This window comes from Grammomys surdaster, unplaced genomic scaffold (assembly GCF_004785775.1).
Source record: "Grammomys surdaster isolate TR1022 unplaced genomic scaffold, NIH_TR_1.0 341, whole genome shotgun sequence".
In the NCBI taxonomy this organism is placed as follows: Eukaryota; Metazoa; Chordata; class Mammalia; order Rodentia; family Muridae; genus Grammomys; species Grammomys surdaster.
Window position 1 is genome coordinate 3,494,407 of NW_021604760.1, and position 22,134 is coordinate 3,516,540.

At 42.6% G+C, this 22,134-nt stretch overlaps 1 protein-coding gene across 4 annotated transcripts in view; it reads right to left on the reverse strand.

Moving 5' to 3' along the window:
- Positions 1 to 4,132: 4,132 nt before the first annotated feature.
- Positions 4,133 to 22,134, reverse strand: part of Nfia (nuclear factor I A) — a 344,375-nt gene continuing 326,373 nt past the window's right edge. For all 4 annotated transcript variants that reach the window (XM_028778787.1, XM_028778786.1, XM_028778788.1 and 1 more), the window contains one exon: positions 4,133 to 11,701. In XM_028778787.1, the coding sequence (XP_028634620.1) occupies positions 11,684 to 11,701 (18 nt within the window). In that variant the 3' untranslated portion in view covers positions 4,133 to 11,683. The remainder of the gene's footprint in view (positions 11,702 to 22,134) is intronic.

A 22,134-nucleotide genomic window follows, 5' to 3' on the forward strand; every position in this document is an offset into this window, starting at 1 on the left:
AGGCCTTGTCCAAAGTGTAAGGTGCTCAACTCTGAATGCTGGTTAGCTTTAAGAGGAGGCAGGAAAGACATCATGGTCTGGGAGAGGGAGAACATGAGCTGAGACATGGAGAAGAACAATAATGAATGTAGTGTATTCTTAGGAAAGATGAGTGGACATCACTGGGGAAAAAGAAGTGGCTTGATTGGCATAAGGTGGGCACTGATGACACCGGACTAAGCAGTGTGTGCATGGAATGAGCTAGCAGAAGCCAGTGTGTCTGGTGTTTTATTAGCAGTGCTGGCTGAACAGGACTGGAATGCATACTGAATGTGCTGGATGCAAAGCAAACATGGGTTGGAGTGATGCAATTCAGAGAGGCTCCTTTCTTCTTTACAATACAAAGAGGCCCTGCTTTCTGCCAGTGGCCAGTAGGATCTTTCCTACTTGGCCATGTTCATTTACCAATGAGCCAGAACTTAAAGGTTTAACAACGATGACTTGACACTAACTCCTTTCAGGCTCATTTTCCTGCTGATAAGAATCAGTTATTCTGTTGGCCAACCTTGTCCGGGAAAACAGAACCTGAGCCAGGGATCCCCTGGAGCTGGATTCTCTCTAGTCTACTCCGATGTTTGTCTTTCCCAGTGCTTTCTCACTTGTGTTTACTGCACTCTTTGGACTTCTTTCTCCAGGAAGGGAGACATTACTATATTCATCTGGCAGGTGAGGAAACTGAAAATCAAGGTGAGAAATAATTTGTTTAATATCCCGTGGCCAATGAAAGAAGAGAGTGACATTCTCCCAGCTTTTTGGTGTCTTTGATCTCTCTTTTCCTCCTGCTTCTCCCCACCTCACTCCTCTTCCCCCTCCTCCTCCTGCTTCTCTTCCTTCTCCTCTGTTCATCCTCTCCCCACTGACTCTCTTGAAATAGGATAGTTCAAACTAGCTACAAACTCATAATCCTCCTCTCTCTGTCTCACAAGTACTTGGATTACAGGCTTGTACCACCTCACCTGGGGGGGGGGGGGGACTCTGGTTTTACGCTTAGCTTCTCTCTGTAATGTCTTTGTCCTCCAGGGTGTCAAGGCTACTTTCTTCCAGGATGAACCAAATAATACTAGGCTCTTACGTGACTGGTACTCTGCTGGGTGATCTACTTGCATCAGTTGTTTTCAACCCTTCTCATGATCTCTTACCATAGGGACCACACTCACTCCCATTTTGTAGATGGGGAAATCGAGGCCCTTACTATTGCAGAGTTCAGAAAATAAGAAATCAAGATGCAAACCCTAGACTACCTTTCTTGGGCTACTTCTTCCTGCTTAGTTGAGTCAGGTTTCAGAATTCACCCAAATGAAGGCCTGGGAATGAATAAGGAAAAGACTTCCATTACCAGTGCACTTATATTTACAGTGGGGTCATTTCTTTGGTTATGGCATTTCCATAGCATTTATAATATACTAGGCTACACACATTTCAATTCCTCAGATATCCATAATGGTCCTGTAATAATTATTCTCATATAATCAATAGGGAAACTGAGGCACCAGCCAATGCCATAGAGCTAATAAAATGGAGAGCAAGGAGTCAACTGAGCCAGTTTGGTGCTTGAGTTCATGGTCTTGATTATGTTGCCCCATGTCCAAGTACTGTGCTGGCATACCATCAGATCTAGACGGTTTGGGCTGACTTGGATTCAAATCTCATGAGATCAGATTACAAAGACCAATGTGACTGGGGACTAATTTGATTTAACTTAAACTCTAAGGCAAGTATTATAAAGTAGCTTGATTAGCTTGAGTTAGGAATGCTTCAGAAGGAATGATTGTGACTCTTCAATAGTTGCAGTCAGAGCCGATTACTGAATGGACGGTGATAAATCAATCACCATCATTCAATCACTTGGCATGTGAGAGTTTAATGATTAGTAGGTATTAATGTCCTCTTTGGTCTCTACTGTGTTCTCTTGTCTTGCATTCTACCATGAACCTGCACCCAGTGCCTATCACCTCTCTGCCACTGACTTCGACATTCTTCTCCACTCAGTTCACTCTTTGTCTCCACAACTCAAGAAGCCTAATCTTGTTCTCTAGCCTTCCTGTGATTGGCTTTGACCATTGCAATGTGAGCCAAAGTGGTGGGAGTCAATTCCAGATGTTAAAAGCCATTATGTATCCTGCCAATACCTCCCGCAATGGTCAAACGCTATCTGTTTTCTGTCTAGCATCCTAGAATGAGGCAATCCTGAGCAGAGGTCTCGGGCTACCCACAAGAGACGTGTAAAGTAAGATTAAAATCTTCATTGCTGTAAGATGTGAGGTTATTTCTTTGATAGTATACACAAATCTAATGAATAGGTGTTTTATAAGCTACTGTGGTTTGAAGGTGAAATGGTCCCCTACAAGCTCATGTTTTGAATACTTAGTCCCCTGTTTGGGAACTTGGTGTTTTGAAGGCCTTAGGGTCATATCATTAGGTGTCATGGCCTGGCTGATGGAAGTAGGATGCTTGAAGCCTTGGAAGGTTATACCATCCCTGGTGTTACTTTTTACTGTTTCCTGGTCCATTGTGATTTGAGGGGGTCTCTGATACATGCTCCCACCACCAAGAGTCCCACCCCGCCTTTCTCAGTTTGACAGATGGAAGTCCTGATGAAACCATGAGCCTAAGCAAGTCTCTCCTGTGCTTCTGTCACATGTAATTTCTAAGTGATGAGAAAAGTAATGAGTGTGCTTTAAAAGGGGGAAAACCCATTATGTGCTGCAAGCACATGCAGTGTCTTGACTTCAAGGTCAAACTCTGGGTTGCACCAGATTGCCTCTCCTTTCTTCAGCTACACCTCCCTGGGGTCCGTGATAGGTGTAAGTTCCCTTTGAATATAGGTATATTTTACATAGTGTTTCCTTACTGCTCATTATGAAAGAGTCTCATTTCCTCTTCTGCCTTGTCAGTTACTATCTGTGACAGTGGTCTTGGTGGCATGCAGAAGAATGTGAAGACTCATCATGGCTGTGGTGCTGGGATGATTTGAGGGGACTTTATTTTTGGCTACTAGACCACATGGCTCAGAAGAACAGATACTCAGTTTTTGTTTACCTACTAGTTTTAGCATTGGCATAATTTCCAGCACCTAGTAGGCCTTTTCCATCAGTATTTGCTGGTTAGCAGTTAACAAAACCAAGACGTGGTGATTACTGGAAAAATGTTGGCACCTGACGTCTCAGATTTGAATCCCACACAGAGAATTATTCTTCGTATGACTTCCAGTTATTAATCTTTGCTCAGGAGCCTCGTCTCTAAGCAGATAAAAACTAGGACTCATCTCATCGTGTGGCCTCCAGCTTAAGGATGGATTAAATGTGTGTACTCCTCATTGATATCCCCACTTGCTTAGCTTACTGGTCCATACTCTGCTGGTGAGGCTGCGACTGATAGTTTTCTTGGTTCCATTTCCAGACTTTCTAAATGGCTAGCTACTATTAGATCCCCAAGGAGACACGCTGGCGGGAGCCAAAAGGAGGAGAGAGCTTCCTGTCCACAGTGTGGTGCCCACAGTGTGGCAGCAGGTACAGCTGTGCAGCATTCTCCAGCTGCTCCCAGCATTCTCAGCTCCAGCTAGTCCTTATTCCACAGACGCCTCAGCTTCATCCCGAGTTCTAGTACCAGCCAATCATCTTCTCCCAGAGCTCCTAGTACCAGCCACGTAGTATTTCCACTCTGACAGTACCTGTCTCCCCCAAATGATCCAAGTATCAGCCATATATGTCCAACCCTTAGTACCCGAACCCCTGTTTCCTTGAATTTCTCCAGATCCATGGCTGGTGGCTGTGCTTTCTAGTTATATAATCCAGGGTCATTTAGAACCCCCCACCCCCACCCCGATCTACTTCTTGACTCCTGATAGCAATAACAGATCACACAGAACAAGCACACCAGACACATAGGAAGCTCCAGGTGGATGTGCAACCTTGCATTGGTCCAGGCGGGTAGAAAGCCAACGCTCTCCTCGGAACACTGTGAAAGATCCCACGCACCTAGAGTGCATAAAGGTGAACATGATGCTGGCCCGACTTTTGAGGAAGCACCAGCCCACAACACAGCTCACTCACCCCAGGCTTTGTGTACAAAGCAAAGGAGGACACGACTTCTGTAGCATTAGCAATTTTTTTTTTATTTTTCCTTTTTTGTTGCATAGGAAATGCAGTACTTGCTTCCAGTAATTGTATTGTAATGTGAGAAGGTGGTAGCACTAATGGTTGAATACAAGAGTTAAACTAATCCACACCAGCTCAAAAACCCTGTGGAGATTTAGTTGATAAGAATGGACGCCCACAGTGATTCTCAACCAATTACAAGTTTTCACAGAACACAGTAAACAAAAAGGGTAACTATGAGAGTCAATACAAATATGCTAGAGGCACAGGGGGCCCGGCTCATAAAAACAATTTCAGACCAAGTTATTAACACGGGGCGTTTCGTTTCACAAGAGATCTCGTTTTCCATCATTTGAAGTTTTTAATCCTTCCCCCCACAATTTAAAAAGAAAACAGAGGCACTCTGAGCAGACATTTTTTTTTTTCCTGTGTGTGATGATGGGAAAGGTATGTGGGAGAAGCAGAAAAGGAACCATGGACCTGGCCTGGCCTTGACAGTCTTCCTAAAGACCTGCTGGGACCTGTTGGGACCTGCTGGGACCTGCTGGGACCTGATGACACTCCTCTGGTCTGGCTGGCACCTCGGTGGCGAGGCAGCCAAGTTCAGTGGAGAGACAATGGTCTGAAGGAGAAGAGAGCTGGAGGCTCCTTCACGGCATCCTGACATGGCCAGATGCCTAAGACCTTTAGCGGACAATAACAGGTTAAAAAAGAAAAAAAGCAAATTTACAGACCATGGCCAAGAAAAAAACAAAAACAAAAACAAAGACCCAGAAAACAAAAGCAATACAATTTGCAGTCAAAACAAAGAGCAAACAAGCTTTAGGCTCTTTGAAAAGCTGAGTGTTGAAGAACAGGAAGAATGGTCTGTTTCTTGGACACCACTTGCCTTTGAAACCACTGGAGAGACAGGAAACTTCACATTTTAAAGTTTGTGATACTTTCTGCCATCAACTTGCTCTAGTTAGATCAGAGGTAGCACTTCTCCTGTATACTCTTGTGGTCCAGACACATTTTACAAAGTTAGTGTTTCAGCCCAAACAGCACAGTGAGTCCACGTGTAGGATGCCTGACACACAGAAGGGGTGCATCCATGTGCTGTACTCCTATACTAAAGTTACCCTTAGCCTGTGAGCCCCACTGGGTTCCAGTTCCCATAGAGTATCCCTCCAATTTTATTAATGCAACCCTTGGGAGAATGAAAGGCAGATGGGTGCTGGTTCAGGGGGAAAATTAAAGAAAAGAAATACTCAATTTGGGAAGCAAATGGTTTCAAATGTAAATTGAGAGAGAAAGAGAGAGAGAGAGAGAGAGAGAGAGAACATACTTTTAAAATCCCGTGTTAATAGCAAACTTCTTTCTTATGAATCGGGCCCAAAGTTTGTACAGAGTTATATTTCTGAAGAAAATATTGCATCTGTGCATGTAACTAAATAGCTACGTGATTTCTTAAAGATTTTTTGTTTTGTTTTGTTTTTTTTTCTTTTTTACTATGAGGAAGTCTGGTGTGAGACAGATCAAGCATGGGTACACTGTCCATTAAGGTTCTTCAGTGTTGTCTAGCTTCTGTCGAGGGTCAAGAAAGTGACTCTCACTTGGAAACATTCTCAGAGTGGTTTCACAGCAGAGTTCTTGAAGTTCAAATGGTAGTTTTGAGACAAAAATCTCATCAGATACTGATTTCTGAAATCAAACACCCATGCTTGTCCCTTAGGAGAAACAAAAGAAAACAAAAACAAAACAAAACAAAAAAAACAAAACAAAAAATGAAAACAAATACAAGTAATACTGAATTTAAGTAAGTGTACACCTCCAAGATCCTGAAGACAGCCGGAAGGAAGACCGAGTTCACGTTCTCAGTGAAATACCTCAAACCTAGCTGATAAGAACTGAGGCAGAAAAAAAAGTTTAACAGAACTCTGAGTAATATCATACAGTCACTAAGCATTATGGGATAGCATGCATAATATTGTACGGTTATTTTACATCACCTATACCAGAGGTCCTGACTGACAGACAGCGAAGGCTACCGGTGTAGAAAAATCTTACTTCAGAAGAGCAGTATAATACAGGTTTCACAGGCACTACATTTTAATATATCAGGTATTATGCTGGTTTTCTTATAATTCTTTCTGTCCTAAAGCTGGCATTATAACAATGACCAAAAAGGCAAGGATTGAAGTAAACGGAAAGTAGATACCAAAGTTGATATAGTGTTTTTTTTTTTCTTCAGATAGATTAGTGCATAGTTCTCATGCAGATAAACACTGCTATGCATTTACACTGTTGGGAAGCAGAGTGAACTGAGCCCGAGTTGTCACATTTGTGTGAATCATTTTGTCAGCCTGTAATAGCACCATGTAATGGATTTGCATTAAACATTAAATTGATTTCAGAACTGGTGACACAGTATTCACTACAGTTAAGTGCTATGGAATAGCTTCAATATACCTGCTATATATCAAAGCAATTTTCATCCCACTGCTTTTTTTATTGGAAAAAATAAAGGGGAAACATTCATGACACTAATTGGACGAATGCACAGCCTTGGATGTGGAGAAGGCAGAGTAGGTTACTGTCGAACAGCAAGAGCATGCATTGACTTCAAGACAAAATGGCCTCCAAAGCCACTGTAAGTGAAAGCCATGCCCGAGGGACGAGCAGCCTCTGGGAGTGTCTAGGATGGTCTGGCGGGTAGGCTGGGAGGCACCACCAAAACTCTCCTTACTGACCACACTTCCTGTGTTTTACAACAGTTCAATGGAGGCCTGCTACCAGAAACCAGAAGGGGAAAAAGAAGCAAAGAAAAACCAGAGAGACACAGACAGACAGGGAGAAAGAGAGAAGGAGACAGGGAGGGAAGGAGGGAGTGATGGGGACTATGGGATAAACTCTGATATAAAAAATATCAAATGACAGTCTTAAAGACCATTCCTCATCAAAACAAAACCAAAACAAACAAACAAACAAAAAAAACCCCAACCCAACAACAGTAACAACAACAAAAAACAAATCACCAGAGAAAATGTTTTCCTTTGCAAATACCTCATAATATTGTTGCTACAAAGGTTGAAGCACACGAGGATAAAGATTTGGGAAGGTAAAAGACAATATTTTTGAGATAGAGTTTGCATATTCTTGTGGGCTGACTGAATATAGCACAGCGTGACTAGAAATTTGGATCCTGCGCTCTTGGACTGTTGGGAAAGGAAAAGGGAAGGAGGCTTGGAGAATTGAGGCTGGAGGGCCTGTGGGAGCCCTTCTGGGTGGTGGTGGCCCTGTGTGGGGAGTGAGCTTAGAGATGTCATGCCAGGCAGTGAAGAGACATAACCTTATTGGGAAGAGAAGGGCTGGAGGATAGGAAGAATGGCACCAGAGAAGACTTCTGCCCAGGACAGTTTAGAAAAGGAGCTTTGTGGTGGCCAGGAAAGGGGCCAAGGGAGAACATTTATTGGAAAATGGTGAGAGTTAGTCTTTGTGCCTCTGACTTCAGTTCCCAGAGACAAAAATGGGGGGAGTCATTTGAGGGACCATCTTTCCCAATTGCGTTAATGCCATTTGATGGGAGAGGGAGAAAAAAAATCCAACATGTCTCAGAATCAAGTCTGGGCCTTCGAATGCTGCTAGCTCTTGGGACTGTCTGTCTCTACACTCTTGTAGCAAAGTCTTCCTCAAGCACCTTGGCTCAGCTCTTAACCTAAAATGCATTGGTCGGTATTTCAGCTTTTCCTGCTTGATGACAACCGAATTATAGTTTCCTGCTGAAACATGACAATGAAGCATGAACAGAACAGAACTCGGTGTATTTACTTCTTAACCCTTGTTTGCTATCACCCTGTGCTGCCTCCACAATTGAGAGCCTTTAAAAACATTTTTTTTTCTGTAAATCTGTTCAGAGTTCCCTATTTTAGCTTCATTAAACCTAATACAACAAAATACCTTCAAAAGTACAGCACACCTGTCATGTCCATTTGCAATGGTTTTTCAGTAGACCTACACTTCTCAAGCGTAGGAATATGCTATACCATTGGCAGAAAAATAATTGCATTTAAATACTTAAAAATAAAAAACCCAAAACAACCAAACGAAAAGGAAACGGGAAAGTTTTAAACTTAATCCAGTTCCCAAAGGAGGTGCAAAAGAGACAAGAAGCAATGTTCTGAACGCTGCCTTCGTAATGAACAATCGGAAATTTCACTAGGCTAATTCGACAGAAATTTTTCCTCATTTAGACAACATTACAAAAGTCCTGCATTATAAAATAGGGTAGAATAAATCAGTGTACTCAATAAAACTATACAACGATACAAATTATGTATCTTCTGAGTGGGCAGTTTTATTCTCTCTCTTTGCAGTCGAGACTACAACATGCTCACTAAAAACAACTAGAACTGCCCAAACTATTGCTTAGTTTGTTTTGTTTAAAAAAAGGGTGCAATTTTATTGTATATACAACCAATTTACTGGTAATACCTTGGCATTTTGCAAGGTTCTGACAAAATGTTTGTCTAGGCTTTTTCCCTTCACTGTGAAGCACTGAAAGCTGCTAGTTTTTCTTTCTTTTTTTTCTTTCTTTTTTTTTTTAGTGCACATATGTCATAATAAAGTAATGCCCAGCTAAGTGCTATAGGGAAGGCAAAGTCTGCTGCTGGCTATAGAAGTGACACCGTACACTGACAATCACACCATACAACAGCGCCAAACGACTATACAACCACTTATCAGACACATATGAAAATCCAAAATGTTTTATTTTATTTTTTTTCCTTAAATAGAGATAACCAGTAAACAATTTTCAGAACTTGGAAGTTTAAAAACGTGCATATAAAAATGGGCATTATGTACTTTTTATTGAGTGTGGATTGACTGCCGTCTGCTAAGAAAAGTGGGTGTGGGGCTGAGGAGAAAGGAAGTTGTCTTTTTTTTTAATTTTTATTTTTTAAGGCTTGCTTGTGAAAGGAACAGTTGTAAAAACAAAATTGCTTGAAGCAGGGTCAGCTTAGTGCTTCACAGTTTGGCTGCTTCTCTAAGAGGAGCCCTTCCTGCGCACGTGCATCAAAAACCACAGAAAATACAAAGACAGACACCTAAAACCCACTGCGTCGTGTGCAGCACTGACTTTGGTCAAATAAAAAAAAAAGAAAGAAAGAAAGAAAGAAAAGAAAGAGAGAAAGAAAGGAAGGAAGAAAAATTAATACTTGCTAAGCTTTTCTACATGATATAAGCAGGTATTGCATATTTTCATATATCTGGTGGGGGGTGATGGGGATAAAGGAAGACTCCAAATAAATTGAAAAAAAAAATGCAGCGACATCCAAATACTGACGTTGTAAGCATCTACAGAGCTCAGAATAGCACTGCCACTGACCACACAGGACAATCAAGACTGCGCCTGTCTGCGGAACAGCTAACTTTCTATTTAGGTCTAGATGTTGAAACTGACGATGGCTGACATAAAAGTTAACATTTACAAAAAGTGTCTCCGAATGCATGAGTAGGGAAACCCCTTCAATTGAGGAGCATGTGCAACAATTCCACAAATAATCACTATCCAGGGCAAGGCACATTGATATGGAATTTCTGTTTTCGTGCAAATTAAGGAAAAAAATAAAAACAAAACAATATCGTTTGGGGGTGGGGGAGGGGATTAGATGAGGAGCAAAGTGTCTTCCCAGGAATTTCAGTCACTTGATTGTATAGGACAGTAGTTGAGCCCTTCTGAAGGGCTGAGACAGTTTAAAGGCAAGTGCCTAGAGTGGGTTACAATATTGTCTTAATGCACTCTACTTTATCCTACATTAGCTATATAAAAATTAGTTACTAACACTAGAACATGCAGAGACTTCCTCTGGTCCGCAGGCCCTGCCGACCAGAACACATATATATGTATAGTATAGGAAACCGAGAAGTTGCATGGGAAGCAAGGGGGTGCTTCGCTGTCTGGTAGAAAAATCACTTGCATTTTTTTTTGTTTGTTTATTTGTTTCTGCTTTTTTTTTCCTTTTTTTTGTCTTTTTTTTTGCCTTTTTTTTTTCCTTAAACATAAGATACAAGACATCTGGGGGGGGGTGAACTTTTTTTTTGTTGGTTTTTTTTTTTGTTTTTTGTTTTTTTGTTTTCCCTAACAAGTACTTTGATCTGAATGGGCACACACAGTTGTGTCCTTATCAGTGTTCGTATTATTTTCCCGTAGCCCAGTTCAGGGTTTGCAAAGGGTCTTTGAAAGTTCTGGACAATGTCTGGTACAATGAGGCGTTTGAGAACCGATAGATCTGGTGTTGTCATACATGTGTAAAATTTTCCAGAATTGGCATAATTCATTATAGTGATTTCTAGCTTATAAAATTAACAGATACCATGATTTCATTTGAGTTATGTGCTTTGATAACAGAAAATAATTAATTAGCATTTAATGTAGTTAACATATTGTGGTAAAAGCACCATTAGATTTGTAATTTTTTTTGTTTTTTTGTTTTTTTTAATTTTCCTTCGTTTTTTTTTAAAGGGATACAAGTTTAACAATAAAAAACATAAAAAGCAAAAATAGCTCCCCTTTTTCTTGCAAGGCTGTTTTTTACCCCAATAATTTAGAGTCCTGGGGTGGAGGACTTGAAAAACAAAAATAGAATTTTCAACAATCTCTATCTTACAAAGATACTTAGCTATCCAATGAAATTGCACTTCACTCAATTCAAAATTCGATTGTTCTGATTCCTGTCAGTTTCTGTCAAAACAGACCATCTTCCCCATTTCCATGTGAATTTTTGTGTCATTGTTGAAATTGTTGAAAAATGTTTGTTTTTAAATGTAAGTGCAGCATTTCAAAACAAAACAAAAAAAAAATCAAACTGATAGTAGTAGTCTTTGCCGTCTTTTTGGAATTGTTCTGCAACAGGAGTGGATTCACTGTCCTTGCGGGTTGTGTTATGTATGCAACTGCTGACTGCTGAACCAAACCAAACTAAAAGAAAGATCAACTTAACTGCATTTTCTTTTTCTAATATGTTACAGAAAAAAAAAACCCAAAAACATTGCCCTTTTGAGTGTCCTGTAAGTTACAGATCACAGATCTCAGCTACTACAAAAGATTTCATTCTTCAGGTGTCTCCAAATGCTCAGGGAGGGTCACACACCTGCATGGGCAAATTCATGAAATACTGTGAAAAGGCCAGGCTCATAAGTGTTACAACAGGAAGTCCGTGAGCAAGGCTCCTCCTCTACCAGCCATGTCAGCTACTGCTCACACCACCACTGAAACACTTCGAATGTCACACAGCCCAGCCATTTCCAGCACCATATGAGAAATTACGACAGTCCCTAAAGTATTAAAAAAAAAAAAAGAAAGAAAAAAGAATCCCGAAAAGTTATGGCCTTTGCTGTTTGACCACGTTGCTTGCTGTTTCCATGTACAAGTTGATTCGAGTTGGTTTCTCTCCCCTTCCACTGACAGTGAAGTTGTAACTGCGCCGGGTTGAGGTTGCGTCCATGTTACAGAGTTGAGAAGGGGTCAGGTGGTCTGTCTGGAGGATGGTGGGACGCTGCAACTTTTATCCCAGGTACCAGGACTGGAAGACAAAAATTAAAGTCTAATTAAAATGCAGGTGTAGTGCTGGGCGTAGTGGCTCATGGGTAGCTCTTGGCTAGTAAGAGCAAGTGGTCCTCATTCTCAGTGTGCAAACATAAAGAATGTTCAATTCTGTAAAACTATTTTGAAAGTTGCTCTTTTAACCGTGGGATCAGAATTGACCATGGGGGTTCATGTGGATAAGGAATGAGAGATGATAGTAATTCCCAAGCCACTGACATTTATCTTAGTCCTCTGACATGAAAATTCATTGCCTTTGTGGGCTTGCCAATGTTTTGAGTATATCTTACCAAATGAAGTTCTTCTGGCAACATGACATTCACATTAGGTTTTGTAACCTCTTAGTGAGCAAGAATAGGAGACAAGGGACCTGGGTATCTTATTAGTACCTAGATCGATGCCTGGGAGGGCTCAAGAAAGACAAGCAAATTGGACAGAAAGTGGCTGAAGGGTAAGCTTAGGGGCTGTGGTAAAGAGCTATTTCCATGATTTTCCCAATATATTTTTCAGTGAGGTGTAGGTGCTAAGGACAGGCACTAAACATATGAACACAATATTCTGTAGGTGGCCTGTGATAGCAGTTAAAACAGAACGATCTGGTGGAAAACTCATTGGTGACCTGGGGGGTGGGAAGTCAGTCTGGTCCCTCTACTTCCTTGTCATGATGGGGGGTTTATGGTGCAAATCATCTTCTTTTCAATTGCATATATTTAAAATGATATTCTTAGAAAAGATACATAATGAAGAAGATGCTCCTCATTAAGCACCGTCAAGTTCATGGGGGAAATGAGACCACTGTAGTCCTTGTTCATGTTTCTGTCCACTCAATGTGCCCTTGGAGCTATCTGCCAGATTGTAGAGCCAGTCTTATGTCCCTTTCAGAAATATCCAGATGACTACCTTTGTGACTGCTGCATTCTTTGTCAACAAAGAAAGTTAGCTTAACAAAATGAGCAATTATAGACCAATCTCAAAACTAGTGTCTCAAGTGAAGCTAGAAATTGAATGACTTTTTTTTTTTTTTGCCAGCTTTCTTCTACGTACTCTGAAGAATTCAGTACCTTTGTCAGGAGTCAGAAAACCTACCAGCTTCAGGACAAGGCTAATGGCTGTGAGCTCTGCATTGAAAACATCAGCAGGGTTTCGGAACTGATTCGGAGGGCTAAGGCTCACTCTTGTTGGGGAGATTCAATTAGGGGAAAGTCGGGACTCCTTTGATCCCAGGGATAAATGGCTAAATGATAGCTCCACAGAGGTTGGTGTAAAATTTCCTGGTCACACAAGGTACCTTTGATTTCCAAAGGTGCTCATAGCAAAACAAAACAAAACAAAACAAAACAAAACAAAACAAAACAAAACAAAAACCAAACCACAAAACTACTTATCCTGTAGATTTTACTCTCTGACCATGTGCTTTGGGGAACCCAATAAAGCTGCTTATATCTGGAAAAGAAATCACCCTGGCAAGGGCACATGGCCTAAATCTAAGTGGACAAAAGAAAGATCAGTAAGAAAGAAAGGGGAGGGAAGTGGACCCCAAACTGTGTCTGTTTTAAGTCTCTCCTGATCTCTGACACAGATCCACTTTCCATATCTGCTCTTATACAGAACAGTCTCAAACCGAGTGGCAAGTGCTGTTCTCAATCTGTTTGCATGCTTTCTAAGGCAGTTGTGAAATTCCGGACTTCTTCAGTGTGGCAGTCCTGAAGTAAAGGCCTGGGACCTGGTGAGTCACCAGGGGGAGCAATTTTCCATCCCATAGTTTCTGGACTCAGGGCACTACAAAAATCAGCAGTGCCCTGTACTTCTGTTAAAAAGCAAAGCAAAGCAAAGCAAAGCAAAGCAAAGCTAAGCTAAGCAAGCAAAGCAAAAGGAAAAAAAAAAGTTTCTTCACACATCTTACTATTCAGTTTGTGCCTCACCCACAAGGTTACCCCAGAGCAGCTCTGTAACCCTTCACTGAAATAGGCTTTATTGATTGCTCTGGTCTATTGTTCTCTTTTCAAGTCCCCCAAGTTCAAGTTCATCCTGGTGTTACATCATGTCTGGTTGCTCTTAGCAACCAGACAGACCCAGACGTGACTATCATTAGCAAGAAACCCGCCACTCTCCTCCCACCAACCTTCCAGTGGCTCTGACGTAGCAGGCCCACTGCAAACACACTGAAGTATTTATTCTGCCTAATTTATGACCTACCCAGCAAGCTAGACCCCCACTCCAAAAACCAACACTGTTGTATATTTAATTAATCTGTCTTTCTTTGGCATTTGAGAAAGTTAGACAAAGGACTAATTATTGTGTTTCGCTCTCCACACTTTTCTTTTGGGGGGTGAATATTTGCCTGGGAAAGAAAACGATGAAGCCCCGCAATGGCCCCTCCCCTTTTTCTTTCTGCCCTTTTGACATTTCATGAAATACTTTAGCTGCTTAAGGGAGTTAGAAAAAAAAAACTGCACTGTGAATGTTACTCCTTCTGAGTTGGTATTCAGTAACACAAATCAACTCACGACATGTTTAAATTTAAATGCTAACCACACGCTCTCAGAGTTACTTTAAAGGTTAGTTTTTAATCAATAGAAGTTGCTGACTCTGGGCTTTTGAGCTGCACACTGCAACTCCCGGGCTTTTGTCTAATGTTAAAGCTTGGGAACTTTTTTTTTCCTTGAGATGATTTTAGCAATGATTTGCAGATACTGAGGCTATTGTGCTCCTACCAGCAACATGTCAATAGAGGAGCCGAGCTGCCCTGTGGTGGGCTGTCAATATGACTCCTAAGGCAGGGGTTGGGGGTCTTTAATAACCCGTGAAAAAACCTTAATTAACCCTTTCAGGCCCAAACCAAAACCTATTCTCCCACTTTTCACTCCTGTAATTTGACCATTAGTACTTATTTCAACATCACACTAATCTTCATGACAATTAACCCAGCTACTTGACCAAGGAAGGGTTGCTAGAATGGGAAGTCAGTTAGGGGGAACCACACACGAACTTTTTTTTCCTTTCTTTTTCTCTTTCTTTCTTTTTCTTTCTTTCTTTCTTTTTCCCTTCCTTCCTTCCTTCCTTCCTTCCTTCCTTCCTTCCTTCCTTCCTTCCTTCCTTCCTTCCTTCCTTTCTGAATGAGGTCTCTTAGTAAATCATCTGCAGAAATATAATAGAGCAACAGTTGTAAACAATAGGAAATTAATCCATTTTGCCAAGTTTTCTATCTGTCGATTTGTAGTTGAAGACATTGGTGGTGACATGTGTGACAACCGCCCACACAGAGGTGCCCCTGGATTTCTGAAAATTTCCGTGAACTGCCAATCAAATCAGATGGATAAGGCCATGATATCAGGAAAGGCTCTTTTTCTTGTGGCATTTTCCTTTAATTTCTGTTACTTGAAAGCATTGCAAGTCTGAGAACAGTCACTAAAGAATGACTCTGCACCTTTCCTCTTGGGGCAGAAAAACAGGAATCTGAGACTGGGAAATTCTTGGGTTGAATCAAGTCATTGGGAAAATACTGGCACATGAAACAAAATTCATCTGTGGAGAGTCAGAAAATCATCCTCACATCTGACATCTGCTTGGGTATCATAAGGCGTCTGCCTCCGTACTTTATAGGCCCTTAATCTGCCCTACTGTATCTAGGCGACTACAAAGGAATCTCTGTCCCTTATCTGCAGAGAGTGGCAATATTACAGTACCGCCTCGGAGGATGTTATCTTGATACATTTACATTGAGGAAGTAAACACTGAGCTTTGATCTATTTATTTATTTTTTCCTGCAGGAACATTCAACTACAGTTGATTTGGTGGCCCATAAATCCACACTCCCACAAAGGCTCTAGTTTCAAGAAATTAGCCAGTTACATTCTCAATGTCCACAGTTTGGGATGTACCAGGGGTGGGAGGGGGACCTGTCCTTTTTCAGTGTTCAAGGTGAAACATCAAAAGAAATCTGCAGTCCAAGAGCTCAGTTTTCCTTCTAGCGGGTCAGATGGAGAAGTAATCTCATCAGGTTGGAAAGTGCTGACTCAGGATTTAATAAAGTGCCTGCAGATGTGGTGTCTCTAAGGTATTCAACTCATGTAATGCAAAACAGCTCTGTGCCGAACGTGCTTATAAAATTTCATTTAACCATTGCAGCGCGGTTCTCTTAGGAGTTTTATCACACTTCCCGCCCCTTAATTTACAGCTCCATGAAAGTTCCAGCCCCATTCTGTGGGGATTCTGGAATGTTCACAGTAGTCAGGATTTACGAACCATAAACAGCCTCCATCCCACTGCATCCTAAACAAGAGGGCTGAGATGGCAGCAGGCACTGTGACAGTGGCAGTCTGGTCCTTCTCTTGTGCCTTGTTGTGTACAATTACAAAATGGAGTTGGTCCCGAGTCTACTGGAGACAGTCGACGAACCTAGGGACTCAACTTCCTTGTCAACAGCCAATATTCTAACACATGAAACTTCTTTACGGTCTCTCTCTTTCTTGTCAGAGGGCAGGGTATACATTTTAAAAACAAAACATAAATATATCTGAGATAGTTCTATTTCACTTTTGAGAAGAGAGAAAGAGAGAGAGAGAGAGAGAGAGAGAGAGAGAGAGAGAGAGAGAGCGAGCTGTGGAGGGCAGGCTGGACTGTGACGGCAAAATCTGTTTTTCAAATTAAAAAGTTGAACAAAAGGCCCTCAGGGGCAAAGTTTAACACTGCACGGAAGGAGGTTGTTAATGTGGAATCCAGAACTGGGTGTGACGCTTAGCTTTCTTCTCCAGGCAAGGTGGGTTATTTAAGGACATTTACACACATAAACGGAAACACAAAAACACAGGAAGCTCCCCCTCCAACCCATCACTCCCTACCAGCCACACAAGGGACACAGTAAGCAGGTCTGCATCCAGTGCAGCTGCCATATTGTCCCTCCTGGTGATGCTACCTCTGCTGGACCACACTAATCCAGTCAGTTAGTCATTTCTGGCTTCCTGTTCTTGTTTGCATGAACTAAGCCTACTATTTAGCACAAATGAGTTGTCCTTGGCAAATCAGCCAAAAGCTGGGAGGGGGTGGGGCAGGGACCGGCATCTCTGACACAGAAGGAGCTGACAGACCTCTGTGTGCACTCCTGGCTTCTCCTTTTAGGATCAACCATTTGGAAGCCGTTAGTCACTTGGTCAGCAAGTACCAAGAGGGAGGCTGCAATTTTCTTGGTGTCACGTACTTGAGGGTCTGGGAATGTTGAGAGTAAAGAAAATGTGGTATCTGCCTTAGGGGCTTCAGTGTCCAGCAGGAAGTGGCTTGCTTTAGACTTCTGTGTCCTTCATGGTTTCTCAAAGGATCCTAACAAATACGACTGATAAGACCACGTGTAATCACGTACAAAGAGCTCTGTGCTGGGCAACACTGGAGTGCTGGCCATGAGAGAGGATGGCAGTGGTCAGGACTGGTTTCTGGAAAGGGTGACATGCTATACACAGGTGTTAGTTATGGGTATTGCAAGCCTCAGGCTTTGATCTCCACAGCCATTTTTCTTGTCTGATTTTATTTTGTTAATTAAAGAAAGCCTGTTTTCAATAATTCTAAACCAAGACTTGTTTATTGTGCAGGAAACTATTAAAACATTAATGGGCCGTGAGTGGCCTGGCTTACCTTTGTAGAGCCTTATCTTCTCACCACTTGTGGTGTGTTAAACTCCTTCCAGATTCCCCAGAGCCAAACGCTTCCTCCCTGCTGGGCGCTGGGTGCTGGGCACAGGCTATGCCTTTTCCTTGCAGTGCTAATGCTTGCTGGTCCCCAGGATGTAAGATGACATGACCTCCTTTTCTTTTAAAAAATTTAAATTACTCGTGTGTGTGTGTGTGTGTGTGTGTGTGTGTGTGTGTGTGTTTGCCTCAATGGGTTATGGAGGTCAGAGGACACCTTGCAGGAGTTGGTTCTCTTTTGCTATAATATGGGATCCAGGGATTGAACTCAGGTCGTCAAGCTTGGTAGCAAGTAGCTTTACCTGCTGAGCTACCTTGCTAGATGTTCCTTCCCCCACCCACCCACCCTTGAGGCACCTTTCTTAGGGTCTTTACTTAGGCTCCATTTGTTCCTATGGTGGCGGGACTGTGACAGTCTGTTTCCTCACAAGAAAGCTACTCATGTTCTCAGTTGTGGCATCCCTATGGTCTTGCCCCAGTGGTTGAGAGAGGAGGTATTGAACAGATTAAGTTGAACAGAGAGTGTTAAGTAAAGGAAAAAAAGAAAAGAAAGCAAGCAGGATTCTGCTTCCCAGAGCCAGGCACCATCTACCATCAGTAAAGCACCATATCTAGATGGGTATCTGTAGCATGGCTAGGCCACATACATGCTCCCAGGACATGCTTCGGCCTCCAGCAGTGACAGGCACCCTTCCTAGAGAGGCTCAAGTCTCTAAGGGCTGCCTCAGGCAGCTCCGATATGAGAGCTGTTGCAATGGGGCCAACTGTGGCCAACTGCATCAGTAGCATGTGCAATAGTTTTGTAACGTGGCCTTCTGCCTGCTTACTACATACACAGTGCTTGTCCAAACCACTGCTCCCTGGAGAATGTCTCTGCTGCTCCCAGCCAAGACCTCTGCTTTGGTTCAAACCTCAATATGGGAAAACACTAATCTTTTTACCCAATAAACCATCCAGTACCTACAAACTTTGTGAGTGCACGGACAACCCAGTCCTGTGGGCTGTTCCACGGTTGAAATCTCACCACACCCCAGCTTACCCTCGTGTCGCTCTTACTACCAAGTCCAGTTTCTTCCTGGTATCCCTTTATACTTTCCTCTGATACTTTCACCCCCATGAAACCAAAGACTTCCCTGTTAAAAACTGTCCTCTGTCCCACTTGTGTTCACTCTACTGGAGGATGACCTACTGGAGGGCTATTTCCCATGGTGCACACTTGGGTTCTGGCATCCAACCACACAGGTATAGTGGCACCTGAATTCTGTGGACTAGCTAGATGATCTTAGGCACGATTGTTGGTGCCCTTAAGCCTCACTTTTTGACTCCATGAAATGGGAATATTGATGATGAGGTAATACTTGATTGGTTGATTGATTGATGATGAGGTAATACTTGAGTGGGGGCAAGTTCAGGAAACTGAGTTCTGGGTTCTCTAACTTTTAAATATGGCTGGCCCAAGGATCCACGCGGGACTTAAGAGGACCCATGTCCTAAGAAAGTGGTCCCTCGGTCATGCGTTTCCTCGTATTAAATGATTTAATTTTTTAGTTATGAGTGGCAACTGTGCCAGCTTCTTCTCCTAGTTGCAAGGGAAAGTTCTTGAGAAAATAAAAAAAATCTGTCTTTAATTGTGGAACTAAATTCAGAGCGGCGAAACCTACAGCACAAAGGAATTGGCTCAAGCCCCTGAAAAGCACCAGGCTAAACTGCAGGCCTTCCAGACTGGGGATGAGGGGCACAGGGAGGGAGGGAGACAGGGAGTAGTCAGGAAACCAAGTGGGACAGAAACAATCCTATTTTGGTTTTTGTTAGTGAATGGCATACTACATAGATCAGAGACTTTTTATAAAACACAAACCCCCACTGTACACAAAGCACAGGAAAACGTGAGGAAAAGGGGGAAAAGTAAAAGCAGCTTAGGGTGTGTTAACGCTGCTATTCTGTCAGCTTAAAGAGTATTTTATGCTTGATCAACAGCTCTTTTTTATTGTGCTTTTCTTTCATTCATTGAAGACATCAAAGCGGGCCCCACCAGCGTACCTGCCCTTCTGGAGCGCTTGGGAGGAGGCTCTAATGAAGCTGGCCTCTGGGAGCCGGAGACCCCCGTGGACACGGCAGTTCAAAGGGAATATTTCAACAATGATTACATTTTGTAAATCTTTTTATGAAAGAGACAGCTTATTTCCTGCTTTTTCATGAAAAATAGATTCTATCCATTAAAGTGAGTCCGTGCCACGGAAGCTGCCCGAGATCTGAGGTGCGGCGTAGAGATTAAGGGGACAACAACCCGATGAAATTGTCTTGAGTTCCTATGTACTGGGCTGGGGTGACAGTAGCGGATGTGTTGGGCGGAGTTGAGATGGTGGCACCACAGCTTGGTCTTGGAAAACGTGGTGTGAATGTGGGGTGGGGAACGTGCCCCGGCATGAGCGTGCGCATGCGCGTGGGTACGTGTGTGTAGGGGGCTTTGGGGTTGAATTTTTGTCCCTGGAACCTGTGCTTATGATCAGTTCGTTTATATTTCAATTCTACAAAAATCAACAGTCCAGGGAACATTAAGTCACAGACACTTCTGTCCTGTTCAAGCAAAATGAAAGACGATTTTTCTTTCCGTTTCATTAAGTGTTATATTTTAATGCCTAGATATATAAGACAAACCTTTTCCCACAGGGGAAGTTAGTCATAAGAAGGTAGGTTTGCTCTTCAGACACAAGGAAGGCTTTCTTTATTAGTAGCTACTGTCTGTCTTAAAAGGTAGGGCCTAGCCCTTTGTAAGTTTTGATTTTCACAATCAAGTATTCTTTTCCCCAACTTCTTGTAAACTTTTTTTTTTAAAGGAAAAAGTTGTATAGAGTAGGGACAAGAAAGGAATTCAATTTCCTGGGGAACTACAAAATGAAAAACAAAACAAAAAACAAACCTATGTTTTCTATATATTGGATTCCAATTTTTGTTAAATGCCTGCTGTCTAACAAGAGCAGACAGTCACACTTGGGGTTGGCTGAATAGTGGTTCAGGGAGTTAACTTTTCTGTTTGAAGAGATAGGCAGGGGATTGGAGGTCGGTGCCCAGTAGAGCGTGGCCCCATTTTAATAATCATTCTACCAGAGTTGTTCCTCCCAACCATGGCTGGGGTTTCCAGCAAACCCATGGTGAGGACTGCTATTCTCACTCTGCAGGTAGGTAAAGCCAGGAAAGGGAACAAGAATGTGACAGTCAGAAGCCCAGGGACTTTAGATTTTCTCCCACAGGCATCCTGCAGCAGAGTGTCAGGAGATCTACCCCCTGCTAGGAACAAACTCCAGGTCTCACCCTTCAGCCCCTGGAGCCTCTGAGATTGTACAAGAGCTATACCTTGAATACATGGTTGCTGTTTTAAGACAGATTTACACGTAACCCAGGCTAGCCTTGAAGTCACCATGCAGCCTAGAAGGAGCCCAAGCTTCTGATCCTACTGCCTATATTCCCCAAACACTGGGGTTACAGGGTTGCTCCACTATCCCCAGCTACTTTTGGAATTTTCCGCCCAGCAGGTGCCCCATCTGGCCTGTGCACAGGTCTTTGCTTCTTCTTTCCTTTAGTCCTCTGTGCATTGTCTCTGAGCTTTCCTTGCTGGCCTGGTTTCCTACTTCCACCCCCAGCATGTCTCTCCCTTCCTCCTGACCTGTGGTAAGCCCACAGAAGAATCTCAGATGACCCCAATCTCTCAGAGGCTATCCAAACCAATGGTACTTCCTACTCCACTCACCACAAGAAGAAAGAGGGAAGGAAGCCACAACCCCTTTGCCAGGCAGCTGAAACAGAGGATTCTACAGTGCCCCAAAGACAGGCACAGAGGCAGTCTGAGCAAACCACAGAGGAAGCCTTAGCTTTGCAGGGTTTGAATTCTTGAGAACAAAGTCTGGGAGCACTGGACAGTGCAACTGGGTGCAGGTCTGGGGGTCAGGGGCTCTAGACTAAAACCCAGACTCATCACTGGCTGGTGTGGAAACTTCTCTGATTACACTGTGAAGACCATCATTCCTATACCCCTCTTCTTCCTCCATAACTCCTCTTTTTAGATTCCACTGGTCCAGGAATCATTGTCTCCTTGTCCACAATGTGGCAGTCATTTTTGAGAGACCTTAGAGGACTCAAGCTTCATATTAAGGTTAGAGGAAGCACTATCTTGGAAAACACCGCTACAGCTCTGCACGATGCAAGGGGCCCAGCCTAACTTAATAAACTTACACACACACACACACACACACACACACACACACTCCCAAAATCCACAAACAAGCTAAATTGGCCTCACAGGTGAGCCATCATTAGGGAAGCCCAAGCCAGTGTGGATGGGAAGTGGGGATTACCAGTTGGTTCACCTCTACCAACAATCTCCTCCTCCAGAGACTATAACAGGATTTAGAGTTTCACAATAAAATTTGCCTTTGTTAAGAAGTGACTGGTGAAACAGGACCACATGGGGGAGTTTACAACTTCAATGACAGTTTTTTTTCCCTTAATGCTGAAGCAGCACATGTTTTTATGTTTAGATTTATTTCCTTCTGAATGTGTAGATTAAATTTATAACTAAACAATACTCATTACTACAAACAATTACATTTTTTCCTAAGTATTTCCAGGAGTTATAAAAAGGCAGTTTGTCTATGGAGCTGGAATACAAGGTGCAGGCCCCACAGGTGTGCCCCAAGTGTCAACCTGAGGGGCCTTAGCAGTGATTTGGTCATGGTAA